Below are 23,090 nucleotides of genomic sequence, written 5' to 3' on the forward strand. Positions count from 1 at the left end.
GTAACTGAATTCGATCACTTCACTCTTTTTAAAACCCTGTACTTAAAAGTAAGTGGAAAAGAAACCTTGAGACTGCTCCTTCTTCAGAGAAAATAACTTCCACTCCCACCATCTTAGAACTAATTCTTCTTTATCCCTCTGGCTGAATTCTTCAGTCTCAGCCCAGGATTTCATATTCAGATGAATGTCCATATCACCGCTACCTAGAAAACCAATTTCTAAAGAAACTTCAGGTGCCTTAGGAAGCAGTCCAAAATCAAGGGCACATTTCTAAGTAAATAGCCATTGGTGGCTTTCAAAAACAGAATATATAAAAAAGCTCAGAGGCTATTACCCATCCATCTTTCTGTTTGATGATCTCGTCCCATTGGATGTGAGACTGGGTCAAAGAAATAAGTCCAGGAGTTGTCCTCTTGACTCTGAGTTGTCATTCTTTGGTCTGGATGGCTGTCTTGGGCTGGGGCTGTTGTGACAATGTAGTTCAAGCAAATGTCAAAGTGTTAGTTGACATCTGGCCAGGGATACATACACTGATACTTTTAAAAAGACTTTATTCTCTAGACAAGACAATGAAAGCATCTTCCTGGTATAGAGGGCCAAGAAGATGTGTAAACACAGAATGTTTTAGCAGGTATGGGTTTGTTCATGCTCATTTACTTAGCAATCAGCATGGGAAGTAGAGGCCACAAAAGCATTAATGACCCCTGCATGAATAAAGGATGAGTTATAGTCATCATGTGAAGATAAAGAAGTGGTTCTTGAACCACACGCCATGTGGCCACCATCCCCTAAAGGAGGAAGTATCTAAGCACATGATGTCATTCCGAGACAACCACATCCCAGTGAAATGCACATTGGGCTGGCAGTGATTTAGAGAAGGAATCAGCCTTCCCACAAGATAAACCTGAAATAAATGCCATTCACCTCAAAAGCATGAATGGAATCCATTAGAAGCATTACCTTCTAACAATGGGATTCACAGCTCAAGGGACATACAAGAATTCAACACGTGCTTTTGCATCATTCTGAGCCAGTGGAGATATATAGGTAGAGAAGATTCCAGTAGTAGCCCCTTAGCACCAATCACACCACGTAGCCAGTCACTGAATCCACTGCTCTGGCAGGTAGGCATTCAGAAGCTGCCACCACCCGAAGGACATTCTGCATTATCTTCTATGTTGCAAATGGAGACAGGGGACTATTCTGATACCAAGTGAGAATACGGAATTCACATTCTTTTACAAGACAGGATGCATTTCCGTTTTTCTGCCACACAGACAAAAGAATCATGCATAGCAGCTTGCAGAGCCAAAGTTATCTGGCATCACTTAGAGATGATGACAGAACTCGAGTCCAAGTTCCACAATCCCACAACTCAAGAATAGAGAAAGTGTGTTTTTGTAAATGTAAGAAAAGAAGCACCGAGCATTCAAAGAGAAATCTCCAAATAGACATGACCAAAGGGCTAAATGACATCACACAGGTATTTTTTAACTATCTGGTTCCATTTCTTCCAACATTAGGATTCTAACCAAATGCTTTCTAATGTGCCCAGTATTTCATAAAGCCATGTTGTAGATTCCTTTATAAAACAAGAGGGAGTATTTGGTCAGATCAGTCTCTGCTACAGTCTCACTGGGGGATGCCCAAAACTAGATCTGAAAGTGACACACGCAAGAGACATATTCTCTGTGTCTCCTTTGTATGCTATATCATTCCTGTTTTCGTGATTTGTTATGAGCATCTAAGGGTTGGCTCTGTGTTGGCCACATCATAATTTATTAAGGAAACTTAATATCTTGTGACAATTCCTTCAATGTCTTTCTGTTCAGTGTCCTCAATGCTCAACATTTAACCCAAGAGGAAGCTTCCACCCAAGTTTGCTTGTTAAACAATCCATTACCAGCTGTCCCTGCTGTTGAATGAGAGTCTTCTTTTGGTGATTGGGGATATTCCCCAGGCCATCCATTCTCAAACCACTGCTCTTTCTCAGTAGCTGTTTCTTCCATTGTACTACTAGGGATTGCCTGAGCTGTGAGAAGAATGTCAATTGTGAGCCATGATTGTCCAACTTCCTTAACAACACATATCCTAATACTTTAAGGCCATATACACATGGGAGAAAAGGTAGAAAAGGAAAGCAGCAAGGAGAGAGATTATTGGTATTCTGAAAGAGATATTAGAAATCAGTGGCCCAATCCTTCAATTTTTCGGATAGGAAAACTGGGACCTAAAGTAGTTTTGCTCAGATTGGCACAAAGTTAGGACTGGACCACAGTCTATGAATTCCCAGTATGATTCTTAGGTTCTTAGTCTACCATACTCTATGGCCTCATATATCCTTGTCTGAGAGAACAGTGTGTTCAAAGAATTAACCTCTTTGCTGCTGTGATTTGGGGGGAGGACTGTATTATATATACCAAGTGATGACAAAATCAGTGTGGTGGGAGGCCTTCTCAAATGGTGGTCACATAATCCATGATCACATGCACTGGAAATGCACCAGCAGTGGATTTGCCCAGCATGAAAGATGTTGACAATGACTGGCACATTACGAGGTTATGTCTACGTGGCATCCAAAATTGCCAAAATTACTTTTTAACAAAATTAAGTCAATGGAAGAAAACTATTCTAGCCAGTGTTTGGCATTATATAAACAATAGGAACGTGTGGCAAGCTAAAAATACCAACCCCTTGGTGTTGTAATTGTCCAGTTTTGAAAAGAATAAAATGAATGGAATAAAACTGTATCAGGGTACCTTTGGGAAAAATCAGAAAGCCACTGTCATTTTCATTTATAGCAACTAATAGCAAATTTTTAGTTCAACAAGAAAATGAGAGCCTATAAACTTGCCAAGCCAAAGTATATTTTGCAACTGGTAAAACTGGGTTGTATTTCAAAATTTTAGAAAAAGATATGTGTGATTTGATAATAAGAAAAATCTTTAAAAAATAAAACTTGTGTCCTCATTTTACCCTTGCACTGGCCAAAGCATTCCTGGGGTTAACTGGTTATCCAGAAGGAGGAAAAAGAAGTCCGAAATCTTCAGTTTTACCTCCCATTGACTAAATCACTACCTCCTGACAAATAATGAAGTTAGAAAAACTATGAGCCTAATTACAAAAAAGGGGAAATGAACCCAAACATAAACTGCTTCTTCAAAATTTTTTAGAAAAGAAAGAAAAAAAAAAAAGACAGAAATGCACGCATGCGCACACACACATGCACACACTTTTATAAACATAATGATCCTTTAAATACCCAGTAACCCTTGCTGTTTTCAACATATGGATTAGCAGAGTATAGGATTTCCATTGTCAAGTAAGAAAGTTGACTCTCTTCTAGGAGTGGTAATGTTCTTTGATAAAGCCCAGAGGTCACCAACCAGAATCTCTTTATGTTTGCAAGTACTGATAAGAGAATTGTAGTGGTTACTGTTTTCCCTTTTCCTCTGTGAGGTTCTGTCATATCTGGCTTTTCAACTACCCTCCAGGAATGATGCCCCCCCCCCCCACCCACACACCACCTTCTGACAATGGGCTCATTAATTCCAAGCCTCTCATGTAGCTGGCTCCTTTTTATGTACAAACGGTCTTAAATTCTAAGATACACTCTTAGGTTCCAAAGGGGATTGGTATGGAATCCCATTCTGAAGAGACTTCTGCTTCTCATCGCCTTCTTCTATCAGAAGACTCCTGTTAACTACACCCATAGTCTTCACACAAAAATAAAATTTACTGGGATAAGTAATGAGATGCAGGCCTGTTGGGCGTATTCAGTACAATGCCCAGGACTTAAAACCTATGTCCTAATTGATGTCTGAAATGTTCTTTTGTTGTCTGAAGGCATCCCTCAAACTCTGGCGTCTCCCTTTGGTTTCTAAGTGGCTGCTTCTTACATTCTTGCTTTAGGAGTATCCAAGGCTAACAGAATGATAGTTAAACCATAGTTTTAAAGATGCTACAAGGTGTTACCCTAAATTAAAGCTTCTTTTATTCCAAACATGATAGGCATATCGCCAAGAGAGAGGTGAAAGAAGAAGAGTATATACTTCTTACTTTTTTTTTTTTTTTTGTCCTATCCTCACAGACCAGTAGTGAGACTTGAGATTGTTTTGGAAAACCTGAGATGTTGGCACGTAAGTAGAAATAACAGCATCAAAGCCTTCCCCAAGTTACTCTGGGCTTAAAAGCAGAAAAAGAACAGTCACAGAAATTCAGATATAGTCTCTATGAGCTACTGACCTTCCTCCAAAGAATACAAGGGATGCCTTTCTACAGTGCAGTGAGGAACAGAATGTAAAAAAAGAAACTGATTCACCAGAGATCTTCACAGAAAAGAAGGATTCCAAAGATCATCACACTTGTCAAGCTCTCTTTCCAGGCCCCACTGCTCAGCACCAAAAGATACATCTTCCTCACACACTTCCATAAACACACACAAATCACCCAAATGGAACCTTGAGGAATCTCTAACACAAAAAACAAACATATCTCAGATCTTTTAAAAACATTTTAACCTTTCCACCATTTTGACCTTTTGGGCAACCTGACCAGTTAGCATTTTTCTCCCAATTTCTAAAACTGGTATATAGATTTGGCAGCTCTGCATGCTCTGTGGATAAAAGAGATGACTGTATAGAAATAGAAGATGTGGCTAATGTCTTAAACAAAGTCTTCCCTATTCTTCAGAAGGACTTCATTAAATCATGGACACCAGCACAGCTGACCATCAGCCTCCTTACTTGTGCTTGCAGGATGCTGAGCCTCCTCTTCATCATGATGCTCATGGTGAATGAGAGGAGAGTGTGGTTCGCGGGGCCAGGCCTCTCCCTTAGTGCTGGTGCCACTTTGGTCCACATCTGCTGTGATGATGGTTATATACACTGTGACTTTTTATCAACCAACTTTTGGTGTTGTGTTCTTCCATTAAAATGCATGCTATTTAACAGTGCCATGCCTAAATAGGACCTCCGAGCATCTATGCTCAATACTTTTGAGTGACTCCACTCATCTCTCCCAAGAGAAAAATCAATGGGCAGGAAATTTCTTAATGATCACCTGTTGTTCTACTATAATCACTTTGTCAAGGGCAGCACCGTAAACCATGCTAATGTGTTCATTTTTATAATAAAGCAACATAAAGTATCTTGTGCCCAGATGGTATGATTGATAAATGACTCCTAGGTTGAACTGAGTATCCTCATGAAAGTTAAGAATTTGTGATGAGACATGAACTACATTTCCCACCATGTCCTGATGACTGACCTTTGCAGCATCATAGACTTTGAGGGGGGGAAAAAAAATCTTTAATGAAGTATGCATAACCCATTACCAGTCATCCTTGTAGTAGTCTGAAGTAATACTCCTGGATTCGATTCACCGGGGCTCCGCGAGGTCCAATCCTGGTTCTGTTTTGGGTGGTTAAAAAGCCGTGGTGTGGTTGGAACTGTGATAATGATGATTGAAGCAATTAGGAAAATGTTAGCTCTTGAGCCTTCAGCACTTGTTTTGCACATCTCTCCCTTCTTTGGTCTACACAGTGAATCATCTATACCAGCTTGCATAGATGGTTGAGTGGAAATGGAGGGAAAGCAGAGAGGATTTCAGCTTGATTCAGCCATATTGTTAAGCACCTCAGTGTCCTCTGCATTCCGTCACAGAATACACTGGGCTCAGAACATGAGATTTTCCGGAGAAAGCAGCCAAAGGAGCTGCAGTAGAAGGAAGAACAGCTTTGCAAACACCAGCCCTCCACCGAGGACAACCAAGAACATCAGAGTTTTTGCCCATCCATGCAGTCTGTAATGGCCCTGTGCGCTTGAAAGCCCAAGGAATTGGTATCACTGGCAAGTGTGCTAGAGCAAGATCCTTAAGCTGAAGAGGTAGATACCTGAACATTATACCATGATGATATGATCACTTTATTTCATTAGTAGTTTTGGTGGGGAAAGGCATACCCTGAGCAACCATGGATTTCTTACAGATGATTGTAAGAAAGAACATCTACCTATAGTAGCCATATGATCTAGCTGTACATTTCTGAATGTTTAGCAAACACCTATGGTATTCTCATCAAATACAAAGCATTTCATGAGCAAGCCATTCATAGCCAATGAGAGAAAAACAAGATTCATACATTCAGTAGAAAAGCACCATAGGTCACCAACCACCATTACGGCAGCTCCCGGAAAAAAAAAAAAAAAAAGAAGCATACATCCACCAGAGGCCTGATACTGTCACCCAAAATGATAGAGCTGGAATAGGAGACGCACCTGACAGAAGGCTCATGACAAAATTAGGATCAGTTGCTCTTGTGAAAATATTATGTACAAACCCATCCTAATTCTCTCAAATTTAATTTTGATACCCAACTAATACAAAATTCTTTTCGGAACTGTAATACTATCAGCTTGACTTCACAAGTGAAACAAGTTGGGTTTAGAATCATCATCCACATTCTTAATAAGCATGAAAAAGTGGCAGTTGTCTTTACCCCTACAGAAGAAAGAAGGCATTCTGCTGAATTACGTGCACAGGTGCCAAGCAGAAAAGTGAACTGAAATTGGAAAATATGCCACAGAGATGAAAAACACCAAGGGACGTTTTCCTCCGGGAACTTGATCACACAATTTATTTTCAGGTTGATCTGTTTGGGTTGCCACCCAAGAAAACTGAGTTTCTCAAGTATCAAGACCATATCTTTACTCATGGCCCCACCTGGAAGATGGGACCACATCCGGAACCCAGAAGACAGTGTGACAGTAAAGCTCCAGTGTTTTTGGTTATTTGGTTTTCTTTCTGAAATTATTAAAAAGAGTTTCCTTGTTTTATAGACCAAGCTCTGCAGTGGTGTCTGGGCTAAAGAATACACCATTTAAAAGCTTAGATATAAAGCATCTAGTTCATCTTGAGTATTGTGGAATTGATGCCATATAGTCAGATGCCTCAAAGCCCAAGCTATATTTTTGGACTCCTCCCTTCCTGGGTGCTGTCCATTTGGGGACAGTCCTCTCAGGTTTCAGGAGGACAGTCAGAACTTCAGTGACCTGAGAGAATACAGTCACACTGCAAAGGTCAACCTTCTCTAAGGACAGGAGTGACGGAGTGATATGGTGGAGTCAGTTCGGAATTCTCGTCTCTGTTCAGCAACATCTCAGATCATTACAGATATGTCTAGGAAACCCAGTCATCTAGCTAAATATTAGACTGACCTTTGCATGTTTTTTAAGGGATGTTTTTCAGCTCGCTTGCCATCTCAAAGTTTTATAACTGTCACAAATTCGTATACTATTATGCAGTATTTTCGCTATTTGTTTTTAATAACTGGCACTGTTTTAATTAAAGCTCAGCTGATGTTTGTCCTTCCCTTCAATGTCTTTCTGTTATATTGGTGCCCTACTCATTTTTTAAAACTAGATTTGTTTCCTTGATTTCAACCAAGTTTTGATGATGATTATTCTTGAATTCTGGTTCCCAACTTTAATCTGTTCTAGGGCCATCTAAATCTTCAATGTAGAATCATCTACAACTTTTAATTAATATCCTCCCACTCACATTTTATTGCTTCAATAAACCAGTCTGAAGGCAAGAGCTCTGGCTTTTTTCATCTTTGTGTTCCCAGCACTAAGCACAGTAGGTACACAATAAATACTTGTTGTAATGTTTTACTGTGCTATTGTCCGACAAAGCTCAATAATTCAAGGAGAATCTGGAGTAGCAGACCACATAAGTACATGAAACAGAAAGAACCTAAGGCATTAGGAGTTTTATAAATATTTTCCCCATTTCTCCTCCAAAAACATTTTGACTTCCATTTTTTTTAAAGTCATTTTTCTTCCTTCATAATCTTACCAAGATATAACTAAAGTGTGATCAGTCATAGGTATATGCTCATTTTCCACATTAACTATTTCCCAAGGTAGACACTGTTGGGCATCACTCAGATTAATCAGTAAGCCTTGCATAAATGGTTCTACTGTAATTGATTATTCTTACTGGTGCTGGAGATAAAATCTTCATCATCATCAATGCCTGATCCAGAATAACTGGGGTGTTTGTCTCTTTCATCTTCATTTTCTTCAGTTGGTTCCCAGCCTGCTGAGATGATATTTGAATCCGTACCTGTTGTGGTGACTTATGTTAGTGGCTGAACTGGATGCCAAGCAACCCATTTGATAAAGGAAGAAAATCAGGCACAGAATGTATAATGGAATTCCCAACATTTCAAGAAGAAAATGAGACATCTGACTTGTATACTCCCAGATTCTTATATCCTGGTCTCTGAAAACTAATGCATAGATCTAAAGACAATTGGCTGTGACCTTCACAACTGAACAATCTCTTTAAGAAGTAAAAAGAATAAATATGGACAAAACCCAACCAGAGAAACAAAAGAAAAACAGGCCAGTAAACATTCCCCCCTCCCATGCTTTCGTATTATTAACTTATTAATAAGCACGTGCCCTTAAAGCAAGGGTGTCAAGAATAGAATGGAAAGGTTTCACACGTGCCTATTTGTTTTGTCAGCCACCTGCAGAAAACTTTCACAATCTAAACACATGTCCGTCATTTTTAAAATCCCATGGGTGTATTCACGATGTGTTAATTCATTTGTTGACTTCTCCAGCATCACACCACCAGAGCTCTGAGCACAAGCTGAGCTACCACCCCAACAACAGTGCAGCACCCAGCCATAATGACGTTAGGCACTTCACAGAGAAACCATGCCTGGCATTTCTTAGTCAACCAAAAGGGTCAGCTAAAGTGGACTGGAGCCAAGATTCTGAGAAATTCTCACATTTTCCCTTCTGGACACATCACAAAAAAGAAGATGGAGACCCTCTGCCTCTTCTCAGTGGTTGCTGTAGAAGGAGTCTCTTTCCTGAAAAGGGGTTTCCTATACTTTGAATGAGAGTTTTGGAGCGACCATTTGTCTTTTCTTACTATCAGTGGCTGCCCCAAGAATAGTTCCACTGATGGAAAGTTTCTGTATTTTTCTAGCTCTAGCTATGCTATTTTACTTTCTCTTGGAAAGTCAAGAATTTTTTTTTTTTTAAAGATTTTATTCACTCATTTGACAGAGAGAGACACAGCGAGAGAGGGAACAAAAGCAGGAAGAGTGGGAGAGGGAGAAGCAGGCTTCTGGCAGAGCCAGATGCGGGGCTTGATCCCAGGATTCTGGGATCATGACCTGAGCCGAAGGCAGACGCTTAATGACTGAGCCACCCAGGCGCCCCAGAAAGTCAAGAATTTTTAATGACTTTTGTCACTTTGGAATATCTTTCAGAGCCAAAATTTTGTTCTGTCATCAAGAAAGATTGGTTTCCTTTCACAGTGCTCTTTTAATAGCCTCCTCCAGGCCTGTATTAATTCTATAGAATAGAAAGAAGAAATCTGCTTATTAATGCTGTCAAATCAAACATATGGGTCTCCAAGCTCATGATCCTTTGCAAGTCATCAAAAACATTTGTGAAACTAGAATGGACTTCAGGCTTAGTATCCCTGAGGTCAATGAACTATTGAAACTGTCAAGAGATCTTATGAAATAAGATAGTAATAACTCATTACCAGCCATTATCGTTGTTGCGTGAAGATGATTCTTGGACTCTGATGGTTGAAACCACCATGAAAGCCAATCCTGGGCTTCTCGCCTCTTGGTTGCTGTTTCAGGAGTTGTACCACTAGAGCTCATCGAAGCTGTTGTAACCATAATTGAATCGATGGTTGAAAGGTTAATTATCAATCCCTAAGAAACAGCACTGTATATGCTTCTACTCTTTTACCACTCAAGAGAGTCATCTATACTTCATATAGATGGTGGGAAGAAACAGAAAAAGCACACAAGTCCCACTTTATTTTCAAGGCCCATACTGCAGGTCATAGAATGTCAGAAATGGAAAGTCCTTAAATACCATCTGGTTCATGATTCTTATCTTAAAGAGGAAAAAACTGTGTTGGATGGAATTTGCCTTGTCTGGAGTCAGAAAGGCCGAATGACAGAGAGCATGACAGCAGTCTTTGAATTTTGAAAAACTATAATGTAGAAGAGGGATTAAATTTTTGTCTGTGCTCCCAAAAGGCCAAACTAAGGGCCGGTGGTGATCATTGTAAGGGGAACAAATATTCTCCCAAATGTTGGATTTAAAAGGTTATAATCTGGACTATGCAACGATGAACTTCTTCATAAAGTATTGTGTTCCCCACCATCAGAAAGATCACTTAGCAGGAAAATTTTGTAGATCAAATGACTAGAAGTGTTGACTGAGCTAGGCTATTGAAGATCCTCTCCAAATCTGAGAGTCTATGCTTCTGAAACCAAGCTCTCCAGAGTCCTAGCCATTCATGTTCTACACACTCTATCTTGGCCAACCAATATCATTCTCTAAGAATTTAGGGTATGATATTTCTGCCAGCAATCCCAGACACATAATCCCAGCAATCCCCAACACACAGAGGAATGCCACATGAAGGGGAAGATAGAAAAAGATGCCTTTCCACCTTTTTCCATTTAGTGTCCAGATCCTCCAGCAATTTTGCCCATGGTCACTTTTTTATACCAAAACTATATTTTGCAAAGCAGAACAGGACATTTTGAGTCCATTTTGAAAAGGTGGTAATCAATCAGGAAAGATGCACAGAAATGAAGTGACCCAAGGATCTCACAAATAAGATCAGAAAATAAGAGCCCTGGTTTGAAAACTTCCCAAGACCGCCATTTCTGCCACCATGATGTGCACCAGAAGAATATTAAATAGTGGATAAAAAACTGAAAAAAAAGTTGAAGCAGAGAAGCTGAAGCCATCATTAAATCCCCAAATACAAAAGTATTTGTGATTAGATTTCTTTTTTTTCAGCTTTCAAGAAAGCCCAGAAATGGCCCAGGATGAAGCACTGACAAGAAGACTTTTTCTTCACAATATTTGTTCTACGAAGATAAGCATTGTAATTTAACATTTAAAAATAGCATATTCTTTATTCTGCGTCCCCCCCTCCAGCATGACCTTTAGCACCATGATATGAAATCACAACATAACATCAGCACTATTTTCCTTACATGAATATTTGTTAAAATATACTTTATTCGACTAAACAAGTGTTAAGGACCATTTTTATTACTCTCCTGCAGAAAGAATGCCCAATTATTTTGAAATATGGCCATATCCTCCATCAACAAAAGTTAATAAATGAAGATATGCCTGTAACCTCCCACTGTTATAGGCCTGGAAACTCTTCCCACATAAGCTCACAGTCCAGAATACTTTGCAGGGATTTAGAATTAATCATCAAACATCCAGGCATCCTAGATTCTGATGGAAAATAACAGGTCACTCCTCCACTTTACAGCTGAGGTTTGAGAAGTCCAAACAAGTACACAGGGCCTACACTTTCCACCCATAAGTCAGTATTTCCCTCTACTGTTATTGACTGTGATAATTAGATCAGCAGAAAGTAGGAGTATCTATTTTCTAATAGACTTCTTTCAAGAGGATTTGTTCTAAAGGAATCTCCTAATTAAAGCTCCTGAAGGAAAACTAATTCTGATTCTATGTGCATACCGCCAAAAGGAAAACAAGTAGAACACGGAGGAGTATCCAGTTGTATCCCCAGATCCATAGGCCTCTCTGATAAACCAAATGGTACCAGATCCCAATTCCCTAAGGATCAAGACAGGACATCAGTGCGAAACTTCGATGTGATCATGGAAGTCCTTCTCCTTATACTGAAAAACTTGGCATTCAGGACAATGGATAAGCAGAAGACATAGCAGTTTACCTGTTGTTGCTGTTGCTGTGTGATCCTGAGTCTTAGGCTGTGAGTTACCAAACCAGGACCACATCCAATGATTTTGCTCCTGAACTGCTGTGTGGCTGTCTGAGTGCACAGTTGAAGTAACTGGATCAATTATGAAAATACCATTTAGTGAGATCTTTCTACAAAACCCTTACTCTCAGCTCTATATATATATAACGTCTGTCTCTATTATAGAGCAAAGATTAGAAAAGAAAGATTGAGGCCTGGTTTTATCTTTCCAGTCTCCTAAAGTCTCACATGAGAAATGCAAATTCTGTATGGGTATCAATTCAGAGCTACTCATTCTTCAAACAGAACCCTCTGGACACAGGCTCAGAGCAAAATCAAGTAGCTACTTAACAACCTGTAAAGGAAAAGAGATTTTATATTTACTTGATGAGGTGACCCAGCCATGGACTGAAGGTCTTTGATGCAACGTTTCATGAAGTTGCTTTTATTCATTTGTTTTTGGAGTGTCTTTAGAGGTTCTTACTTGTATCTTTTGGGCCTATCACTTCATGCCGGTAGCCTATGATGACAACTGGCGTTTCAAAGCTCCACCCACACTCACGAACTTCAACTCAAGCTCTATGCTTGAGCAGGAACCTTGCAAAGGGTTGTGTTCAAAATATTGAAATCAGATAAAGCTTTGTCAAGTTTCCATCTATCACCTTCTGTCACTTGTAATTCTAATTCAGAATGTGTTTCCAGAAAAGAAACAAAACTGCCCAAGTTAGAGAAATTCTGGATGTTATTCAAATTAGAGAAAGGATAATCAGTGATATTTTGCAATTTGAAATTTCCCATTTGACTCTCAAGTAGGACTTGAGGCCAGAATGTTTCCCCGTGGAAGAAGAATAGCAAAATCGTCAGGATAAACATCTAAACCAGTTGAGATTTTTAAAAGCCATTTTGAGTTATAGGCCCCTTTGAAAATCTGATATAAGTTATGACTTCTGTCCTCAAAAAAGTGATCTGACACATACACATTCTCAAAATTTTGTATATTATTTCAAGCTCTTGAATGCCTTATGGCCCATCATTGAACCTATTGGAGGTCCATGAACACCAGGTTAAAAACTTTGACTCTAGATATACCAAATGTCAACAACCTGTGCACTATGCTCCGTGTTACAAAGGGCACATTGGCAAAGAATAGAAAATAGAGACATGGGAGCCAATTTCACCAATGATGCCCCCAGATAAACCCAAGCATCCCCCCGAAAAATTCTCAGGCACCCCCTCCTGCCCTCAGAAACTTTATTAAAGACACAGAGCTCCTGCCACCTTCACCCTATAGAAGACCAAGAAGAGACCAACAGGAAGTAAACATACCAGAGCAAGATAGAAATAGGAATTATTTCTATTTTCCTGAAAGGAGTCATATGAGATTTGGGGAAAATGGAAGGAGCTACTGTCTAGCCAGCAGAGTTTCCAATTGTCCCCACCCAAGTAGGCAATGCCAGACCAAAAATATATATGTATATATTTCTTTGACACCCAGAAGACAAGGAAATAGAGCGTTCCAAGGTAGGAGTCTCTGCTTCCTGAATTAGTTTAGGTTTCTGGATTCCAGAGAATACCAGATCACCAATAGAAAAGAGGCTGACGACATGCCTCCAGGAAGCCTCTTCCAAAAATAACATTAATAATAAAAAGCCTGCTGGAAGTCAAAACCTACCAGATGGTTGTTCTTACTGGCTTTCCCTATTGACATCCACTAAGGACCCTTAAGGAAGGAATGAGCCAGCCAACCTAAGATGCACTTCTCTGTCCTCAGCCAGACCTCTTCTTGACATCTGTTCTTCTGCAGGCATTATGGAGGATTTGCAATCACTCATCCCCACCAAGACCCACCTTTCAGTCTGATAGTCATGAAGCTTTGGGAATCTCCTCACTGGGCTCAGAAACTGGGGTCTATTCAGGAACTTACCAGTAGTCATTTTTTCTAACATGCCAGGGGCTGCTTTCAAGTTTCCACCCGATTTTTTTTCTCCAACACTCTTCTTTGCATGAATGGATTTATCTGGAGTTACCATTGGCCATTTTGGATGCTATGGCACTTCAATGACTCTCAGGTTAGCCCTGGACTCACCCTGTTGGACCACTGAGTCTCTTCCCAAACTACTAAGAGAAACTTAGCTAAGTGCTTTGGAAAGAGAAAAGCACAATTCTTTCCTTAACCCAAATCCTGAACTATGTTTTAGTGAAATCTCAAAGCATTCCTTCTCCTTGGTTTCTGAACAGCAGGTGGGCTCCATGAAGGTCAGTCCAACTCTGAGTGCCCAGTAACTAGAGCACCAGCATAGAGAAGACCTCAAATATTGGTTACTAGCTTACAAATCCTTATTTCCTTTCAGTACTACTGGTACTTACCACTGGATCCCCAGCATTAGAATAGGCTTGGTACATACTAGGTCCTCAAAATCTGTATGCTGACTAACTTGGGCAGGAAATGTACAATCCTAAAAGATGTGCTGACTGTTCATTAACTGTCCTTGTTGCCTTTCTAAAGTACATGTGTAATACTCACTATTTGATATAGGCTAATAATGGCTTCAATGTGAATTTCACCCATTCCTAAAAGATATATTTTGCCACGATTTTCTTCTTTGGTAGGAAATAGTACTTTGGAGTAGACTCGATCTGCCTCTCGCTGAGACCACTAATTGCTACGTTTGCCGACATCTGACAAAATTGCATGCCCTGATGATAGGCGCCTTCCACATGGTTACTTTAGCAAGGCAGGGGACTCAGGAGCAGCCAGCAGCTTACAGGACCGCCTGCTGGGTTTGCAGAAGCTCCTCTCCAGAAGGGTCGTCCGTGGGATGATAGACAACGAGGTGACACACCCTCCAGAGAGCCAGTAATCTGGGAAAGCCTGAGCAGTTTGAAAACATCTGCTTCCTGAAAATGCTTCAAAGGATCTGCAGAGAACGACCAGTCTTCGGGCCCCTTTGTACCGCGCCCCCCTCCCCCACTTAGCAAGCTGCTCATAGAAATTTAAAACACTGTTGAGCAAGTAACCTTAGGTTAAATCATAGTGCTCTGAAGGCTGCCCTGGCTTCTGGGTGACAAGGCACAGAAAAGAGCCCTATGCTGAGCATTCACAAACCAGTGAATGTCTGCCACACTCTTTGGAGACTAGAGTCCCACCCTCTAAAGAGCCAGAGCCAGGACAAAAGAAAATCCACACCATACTAGGAAAGCTGCTCAAGAGGCAGATGCCCTACTTCGGTTTGAATAATCCTCCACAGAAGGAATGCAGCCAATCTGGAAACCTGTTTTAAAACAAACCATAGGGAAAAAGCAAAGCGGGAAGTGAAGAAGGAGGCCAGAGGGAGAGGCAAACACTTTCCAGTGAAAAGTGGAGCACAAAGGGCAAAACCCCAAAGAAATCGAAAGCAATGTTGACATATTTCTGCTCTCGGAGTCCTCAAGTCATGAATTATCCACGTTACCAAGCAAGTATTAACAGCCTTCCCCTCCAGGCTGGGACAGACAACTTTTAAGCAGATTGGATATGATCAGATAACTCCTTCAGATATGCTTCCTTAGACCAAAAACAAAGGAATTGTTTAGTAAACCAGGGGTGATGAGTAGGGCTGAATATTGCACCATCAATAATATCGCCTAAATCAAGTTAAAACATAAAAACATGAAGTTGAAAAAAGCAGATGTGATGGTATGCATCCATTAGGATCCCAACTTTATGAAGACAATCTTATCCAAAGGTGGAAAAGAACAAGAAGGAAACATGTAAAAGTAAAAATCCCTTCTGTAACGTGCTTGAATTGTCATCACATCCCTGCGACAAGACTTCCAGTATGGCAACTTCTCATCCCCAGGGAAGCAAAACAGAGGCACAGGTGGAAAAAAAAAATTGTAGGCAGTAGCAGGCTATGCATACAGGGCATGGGCTACCATAATAGCCTCCCTCCCCAAACGACGGTCGTCCCCAACTTCTCGAGACAGGAGACAATCAACACACAAGGGAGTGCAGATCACCCAGGAAGATCAGAGACGGTTTTGTAAACAAATTGCCACCGGAAAGCACAGTGATTCATTCTCCTTACTGGTAATGGGGGTATGCTCTGTGTTGTCAGACACCCCGGTACTGTCTTGGTCCTGGGTCGGGTATACAGTTGGAAGGTGGGTGTGGAAGATGTTGTAGCCTCCTGAAGTGCTCCTCTCGCTGGAGGATCCGCTGCTCACATCATCGTCAGTGGGGCTGCTGGGGTTGATGTCTTCAGGGTTCGTTCTGTATTCACCCATCTGGCTATAGCGGGTGCCATCGCGGTTGACGATGGCTGGGGAGAAAGGGAAGGCACTTTCAGAACTTGACAGCTGACATTTTCTTTTTCCTTTCTTTTTTTTAAAAAGATATTTTATTTATTTATTTGACACAGAGAGAAAGCATAAGCAGGGGGAGTGGGAGAGGGAGAAGCAGGCTCCAGGCTGAGCAAGGAGCCCAATGCGGAACTCGATTCCAGGACCCTGGGATCGTGACCCGAGCCAAAGGCAGACGCTTAATCGACTGAGCCACCCAGGCACCCTAACATTTTCTGAGTATAGGAAAGACTATGGATTATCATATAAGACAGTGACTTCAAAGCTATTTTTCTTTGTTATTAAGCAAAACAACACCTAACTATCTGTCTAGTGGAGAGGGGCGGGGAGTAGGTGATGCACTAAGAAAGTCTACCCTCCCCAGCCCACCCACACACCCTGGAAATGGGGAGGAGGGACGAGGGTGTGTTTGGAAGTCCCCATGTTTGAATCCCAGCTTCATGTGCCCCTAGACAGAGCTGGTACCGAGCTTCAGTTTTGTCGTTGGTGAAAAGGGGATGCTACTACCTTTTGCTATGAGCACTATATGATACATGGTTTGTAAAGTGCTTAGCATAGGATTTCAAAGTGAGTTGGTCTCAATAAATGATAATTCTCCCATTGGTTCCTATTCTCCCTTCTCAAGTACATGTAAAATCTGTTGCTATTAATTCCATCTACTTCTAGAAAGGATTTGAAGTAGGAAACGAAGAGGTTAGCTGACTCAATAGGGAATATATATTTGCACATTGTGAAGAATGAGGCTTTTTTTCTAAGGGGCAAATTTTGTCAGTCTAAGATAACCCCTACTCTGGCTAAGAAATCAGCATGCCTAAATGCTGACAGAGACTCTGCCCATCCTCCGTGAGATTCGACCTTGAAATTAAGAGGCCCAGAGGTATGTAAAGATCAAAATCTTTGATTTAAACAAGCAAATATCTAGAATGGACAGGAGACGGAAAAGCAAGACCGAATTCATTCATTGTTCCTCCCTGAAAGGATGTGCTGCCTTCAAGCCTGGGCCACTCACTGCATAAGTGTGCATTTGGCTAAAACTATTTTCTGCTATATTGCACTGGACTAAATGTTCTTTTTGTCCACCTCTCTGGCTTGCCCAAGTAGAACGATTAGTAATACATAAATTAAAAAATATTGCAGGGGCGCCTGGGTGGCTCCGTTGGTTACGCGTCCAACTCTTGATTTCAGCTCAGGTCATGATCTCAGGGTCATGAGATCGAGCCTAGCACGGGCTCCGCACTCAACAGGGGGGTCTGCTTGAGATTCTTTTCCTCTGCCCCTCCCTTCGCTTGCTCTCTTTCTCTCAAAAAATAAAAAAAAATAAAAAAAAATAAATCTTTAAAAAAATATTGCGAAGTCTCAAACACCCTGATAATCTCTGCAGATGAAGATCTGATAAAAAAAAATATGACCAACTTGTACAGGTCTGGACTTTGAAAGGCATTGGTGGGGACCAAGGAAATGGGACATTTACTGAACATGACTATGGTCCTGGCATGCATTAGACATATTATCTTTCTTCATTTTCATTTCAAATCTCACATGTTGTTCCATTATCCAGATGAGAAAACTGAGGTTCAGAGTAAGTCATTCCTTTGAGATCACCCAGGTGGTAAGGAACTAAGATTTCCAACCAAGCCTGACTGAGACAGCACATCTCACCTTGTGGTCCTCCCTTTCCATGTGGCACGGGTCAGGGACAATTTTTGGCCAAACAGTGGGGGGCTGGATTTATGTGGCCAGGATGATTCTCATCTCTCTGCCACCCAAAACCACTGTTCCCTTGCACACTGAGGGGTCTGGCTCTTAGGAGGCAGAAGTCAGGCCTCTTCAACACTATGACACTTCTCAAAAAAAGCGAGGTTCAGAGGCCAGAAGATCAGGGTTAATAAGTTGACCTCTCTGAAAATTTGGTTGAGCTTTTTTGTTTCATACAGTGCCAGATGCCTACGTCTTGGGATCATCAAGATGATTTTAGGTGGATGTGGTATAAATAATGTTGAAATCCCTACCACGAAGCTTATGCCCTTTGGAATTATCTTCCAATACACAAATAATCAAACAGAAAATTTAGGGGGCCCGAATGCATCTCCCCCTAACACTAATTAATCTCCCCCATGAGAGAGAACATGCCTCAGACTCAGAACCTTCAGCAGCTAGAATTTAAGAAGACTATTTGATTTGTCCTACATTTAAGTGTATTTTTAAGGATACCCTCTGCTTATGACCAGGGATTCCATTCACAGGGGTTTGTTTGTTTATTTATTTAAAATTTATTTATTTGAGAGAGAGTGTGCATGAGTGGTAGGGGCAGAGAAGGAGAGAGAATCTCAAGCAGCCTCCCCGCTGAGCGCGGAGCCTGACGCGGGGCTGCATCTCACAACACTGAGATCAAGACCTGAGCCGAAATCAAGAGTCGGACACTTAACCGACTGCCCCACCCAGGCACCCTTAAAGTTTTTTTTTTTTTTTTTAAATAAACATATTTTAAGTAGAAAAGAACAGGCCAGTTAAGTGAAAAATAGCAAGTAAATGATTGTGCTATGTACACAGAGGTGCCCAAAAAAGTGCAAGTGGTTTTCAAAAAACTGCAGTTTGAGGAACAATGTATTGGGGTCGACTGAATCGTAGCTTCAAGCCACTGCAGGAAAAGGGGAAGGGACAGTGAATCACAGCCAATGTCCCCAGCCTTGGGCAAATGACTGCTCTCCTGCTCAAATATGAAGCACAGACAGAAAGTTCACCTAATCTCTTTCCCAAGAATGGGGACACTCCATCAAAGTCAGAAGAGATACGTACTTATGGTAATTGGTCCTTCAAAGGCACTGGGCAGGTGTGTGACCGATGTGCAATCTTCTTTGGGTGGAGCTGTGGAGTAGCAAAGAGAAAAAGCATGAGAACTTTAAAAAAAATGGGAGCAAAACTGATGCCCATTTCCATTGGTCAGGATGGGGCTTTATTAAAGCTCTATTTGGTAACTAGACCTTAAAAACTCAGAGAGCTTTAAACTGGCTTTGCTGTTGCAGGAAGAATGGATCCATTTGTGTATGATAGTTTTTATACTGTGTGTACGTGTGCATATGTGTGCATGTGCCTACTGTCTGTGCACAAAATGGCAACTTATTTGTTAGGTTGGTTTCTCTCAGTGTTGCTTCTTGATAAAAAGGAAGGAAGAAAGGGTTGGATGGATGGAGGGATGGATGGATGGAGGGATGGGTGGATGGATGGATGGAGGGATGGATGGATGGATGGAGGGATGGATGGATGGAGGGATGGATGGATGGAGGGATGGATGGATGGATGGATGGAGGGATGGATGGAGGGATGGGGATGGATGGAGGCCGGTAGGCAGACTGCTATCACAGGGAAGGCTGTTACCACAAGTATTTTAAGTGTTCTGCCATAAATCACTAGGTACTCATAACATTGGACAGAAACACAAGTTCAACAAAACAGGGCTTAGCTGCTTCCCAGGTCCCAGAAGCATCTTTCCTACAGGTAAAAGGCATGTCCCTTTACCTGCCTATTTCTTTGGCCTCATTGTGAAACTGACAGCTTTATATTCACCTGGAGAAAAGTAGGTTTTAGGAAAAGTCAGTCTTGCAAAGGCTAAGTAAAAGACATCCCAGAAGAGAATCTCAGAGAAAGTCACCTCCTCAGTAAGGCCATTCCTCACCATCCAATCTCAACCAGCCCCTTACCAATCCCCCCCATGTATCACCATCACATCTTTGCTTGCAGTTCTCCTTCTGGCTTACTGTTGTCTCAAATCATCTTGTTCATTTTACCTGTTGGCTGTTCATGGCACATCTCCCAACCCCTAACCCCTGCTACCCACCCACCTCTGAAGAACTATATAAGTTGAGTAGTGATGAGTAGTGACCTCATCTATCTTGGCCAAAACATTTATGTGTGATGGGCTCAGAGAGGCACTCGATAAATACTTGTTGAATGAATGAAAGAGGAAGTACCAGTATAATTCCCACAGGCCCATGCTTCCAGGAAACATACCTAAGATGTTAACCCCCCTGCCAAATGGTCTGCAGTGATAAACAGGTCAAGAAATGTTTAGATAAACCATGAATGTCAATGCCATAAGAAATTCTTTTTAAAAAGTTTAAGATATATCAGTTTATTTATGCATTTTAAGCATTACTCATGTGACAGATTAAAAAAAAGGAGCAAAAAGATGAACATGTTCCGGTCCCTGCTTTTAAGGAATTCACAAGGTCGTGGGCGACAATAACAATTAATATTTCTTTAGATTTTTACAGTTTTCAAAAAAATGTTCCCAATGATTTCCTCATTTGAAAAGCAGGGCAAATGGCCACCCTGGGAGATCTTAAAGAGTATCTACCCTGTCTGTTCTGGTAACACCACCAGCAACCGGCCTGACCCATGAGAAGCTTCTGATACTTTATGTTGCACAGACCCAGAAACAGGTCTTGGATTATGACTTCTTCGTGGCAGGGATGGAACAACTTTCCCCAAATTCAGGCAATAGTAGTGCCCTGGGAAGGAATTTCTAAGGGTTAGGTTGTAATAGAATGGGGCATCATGTAAAAAACACTAAGACAGTTTTGGAAATCATTAGAGCATTTGTTCAAATGGAGCCTCTTCATGCTCCAGTTCCCCTTAACTTTTATAAAGAACACCAAATGTGGCAAACACACTATGATGAATGGTGACCCAAATGTGCAATTAATACATTCACAGTCCCATGTCAGATAGCAGGGCCTCACTGACAGTCTTTTATTCTGTTTAATGAGCACTGCACTACTAGGAGCATCGGGCCTGGTGAGCTTTTCCTAAACCTAAGGATTTGTTAGAAAGACTCTGGGGTGGGCTTCCTGGTGGGCTGCATCTCTAAACTGTGTCTCCACTGCCCCAAAATAGCCAAGAGCAATGTTAATTATTCAGTCTAGCCAATTACTCAGTGCCAGATATATTCTAGGTGTCCAATAAATATTTGTTGAATAAATGAGCAAATGGATAGACAAATGAATGTAACATCTCCTAAATTCCTCCTTCAACAGAGAATGAAGCATTTTACTGGAGGCAAACTCAAGAAATGAACACATTCAACCCAGTTCTCTGGGCTCTTAACACAGAAGTCACCAGGCTCGTGCTGGGCCTTAATGAGACATGAGGCAATCAAAATCAGAATCACAGGGCCTTTCCAGGATCTGCCATATTTTCATCTGTAGACCACAGGCCATGTTTTACAAAAATACTGCTGAAACTGTAAGCATATGGAAGCTATCTGCTAAGATTGAGCTGGCTTTGGTCCTTGTAGACCAAAAGGTTTGTAGGAGGTCACATCACTGGGTCTTGACCACCTGTCTGCAACTCTCAAGCTAAGTTGAACTCAAGGACCTTTCCAATGAGATTCTCTGCCTAGAACAGAAGGTTATCAAGATCCATAGTTCACTTAGCACCTCTATCATCTGACTCTAAACCAATACATTTGGAATTTATTTATCCTCAGATAAACATTCTTCTCGAGCTTCTTTATTTTTTTGTTTCATCATTTCAACGAGATTACCTCCCAAGACAAGAAATATGGCCACTGGTTCTTTCTCGTCCTACTTGCCCAGAGGAGTCCTGACTGCATATAGTTGATCCATAAATACTCTTTTTAAAACTTAAAGAAAAAATTACAAAAGCAGTCTATTCCTATTAAGTAAATTTGGATAAAAGAAAAGGAAAAATCTTCTCCTTAAAATTTACTACTTTAAGACAGCCATTTGGGTAGGAATACACCCCCAGAACTTCTCCAGCTTTTCAGCTGGATTAACACCTCCCCTGAAAAGAAGAGGAAAGTTAATCAGGAGGGTTCACTTCCTCTCTGAGGCTAGACCCAACCTTACAGGCATACCTAAGGGGCAGGGACACAAGATTCAGTAGTAACTTGTCCGGATGGCTACCATTCCCGGCTATAAAACAAGTGAGCTTCTACCTTTTTGAGTTAAAGTTCTTTCCAGGAAGTGATACTAACTTGTAAAACAGGTGAGACAATGTGGATTCGCAACAACATAATTTATTGCATCCATGCGCTCGGCAAGGTTCAGTGGGGGAAGAAAGGGGTAGTACCCAGATACTCTCGAGTATGAGGCCCCACGCTAGCTCAGTCCCACATCAGCCCCTTCATCTAAAACACGAAGTCTTCCCAGAGTCCCCCTCTGACCTTCCGCACTAAGATAAGCTATTGTGACCACATGTTGCTCTGTGTCTACTTCTCTTTTATTTGCATGTGGTTTTTCTCATTATCATGTCATTAGAACGGACATTCTGGGTATGGGTATGGAACTGGGTAGGGACCATGTACCGTTTAGCCTCATGGGGACCCTCCTCTTTTTGGTTAAACTCCATCTGCATTCCTCACTCATATACCAGGGAAGAAGAAATACTCTATAGTTTTCTTCTCCTTGTTGTGAGTGTCCCCCCAGAGATTTAGCGACTTGCCTATATTTGACATAATGTATTGGCTTCACACACACCATTTCAACTAATCAACCCTGAAACTTTCTCTTTCTCCTAATCTCTAGATTCCTCTTCTGAATTCCCACTCCCATCCCTACTGCTCACGCCACAGAGGGTGGCCAGCATAGCCTAAAGGTACTGACGTAATCTCGCAATTACTTTGATGCTTCTACTTGCATTGAAAACCCCGTGCAGATTTTATATTCTACCACCATCTGTGATATCTGTGTTTGTCTCATGCAAACAATGCCTTACGTCATTATTGAATAACATCTGTGTTTGTCTCATACAATGCCTTTAACCACTTTCCAGCTAATTTAACACCCTCCTTCCCATCTCTAAGGAAAAGGGATGTGCCAGGAAGACATGTCGAGTTTACCTCGTGGTTCCAACTTCCCTCCACACAATCTCAGACCTTCCTAAGGAACAGAAGGCCCAGTTTGAGAAGAAGCAAGTAGTCAAACAAC

General features: G+C 41.3%; 1 protein-coding gene across 29 annotated transcripts in view; it reads right to left on the reverse strand.

Annotated features, from left to right (window-relative positions):
• Positions 1–23,090, reverse strand: part of CD44 (CD44 molecule (IN blood group)) — an 85,205-nt gene that overhangs the window by 22,466 nt on the left and 39,649 nt on the right. For 7 of the 29 annotated variants that reach the window (XM_064576662.1, XM_064576651.1, XM_064576660.1 and 4 more), the window contains exons 4-10: positions 18,940–19,008; positions 15,870–16,103; positions 7,999–8,124; positions 5,336–5,449; positions 4,746–4,865; positions 1,904–2,032; positions 335–463 (exon numbers count right to left, since the gene is read on the reverse strand). In XM_064576662.1, the coding sequence (XP_064432732.1) occupies positions 335–463; positions 1,904–2,032; positions 4,746–4,865; positions 5,336–5,449; positions 7,999–8,124; positions 15,870–16,103; positions 18,940–19,008 (921 nt within the window). The other 22 variants (XM_045893911.3, XM_064576654.1, XM_064576666.1 and 19 more) reach the window with 19 other exon arrangements.

The sequence above is a fragment of the Mirounga angustirostris genome, unplaced genomic scaffold, assembly GCF_029215605.1.
Source record: "Mirounga angustirostris isolate CCGP_5_RB_7025 unplaced genomic scaffold, mMirAng1.0.hap1 SCAF_13, whole genome shotgun sequence".
Taxonomy (NCBI): Eukaryota; Metazoa; Chordata; class Mammalia; order Carnivora; family Phocidae; genus Mirounga; species Mirounga angustirostris.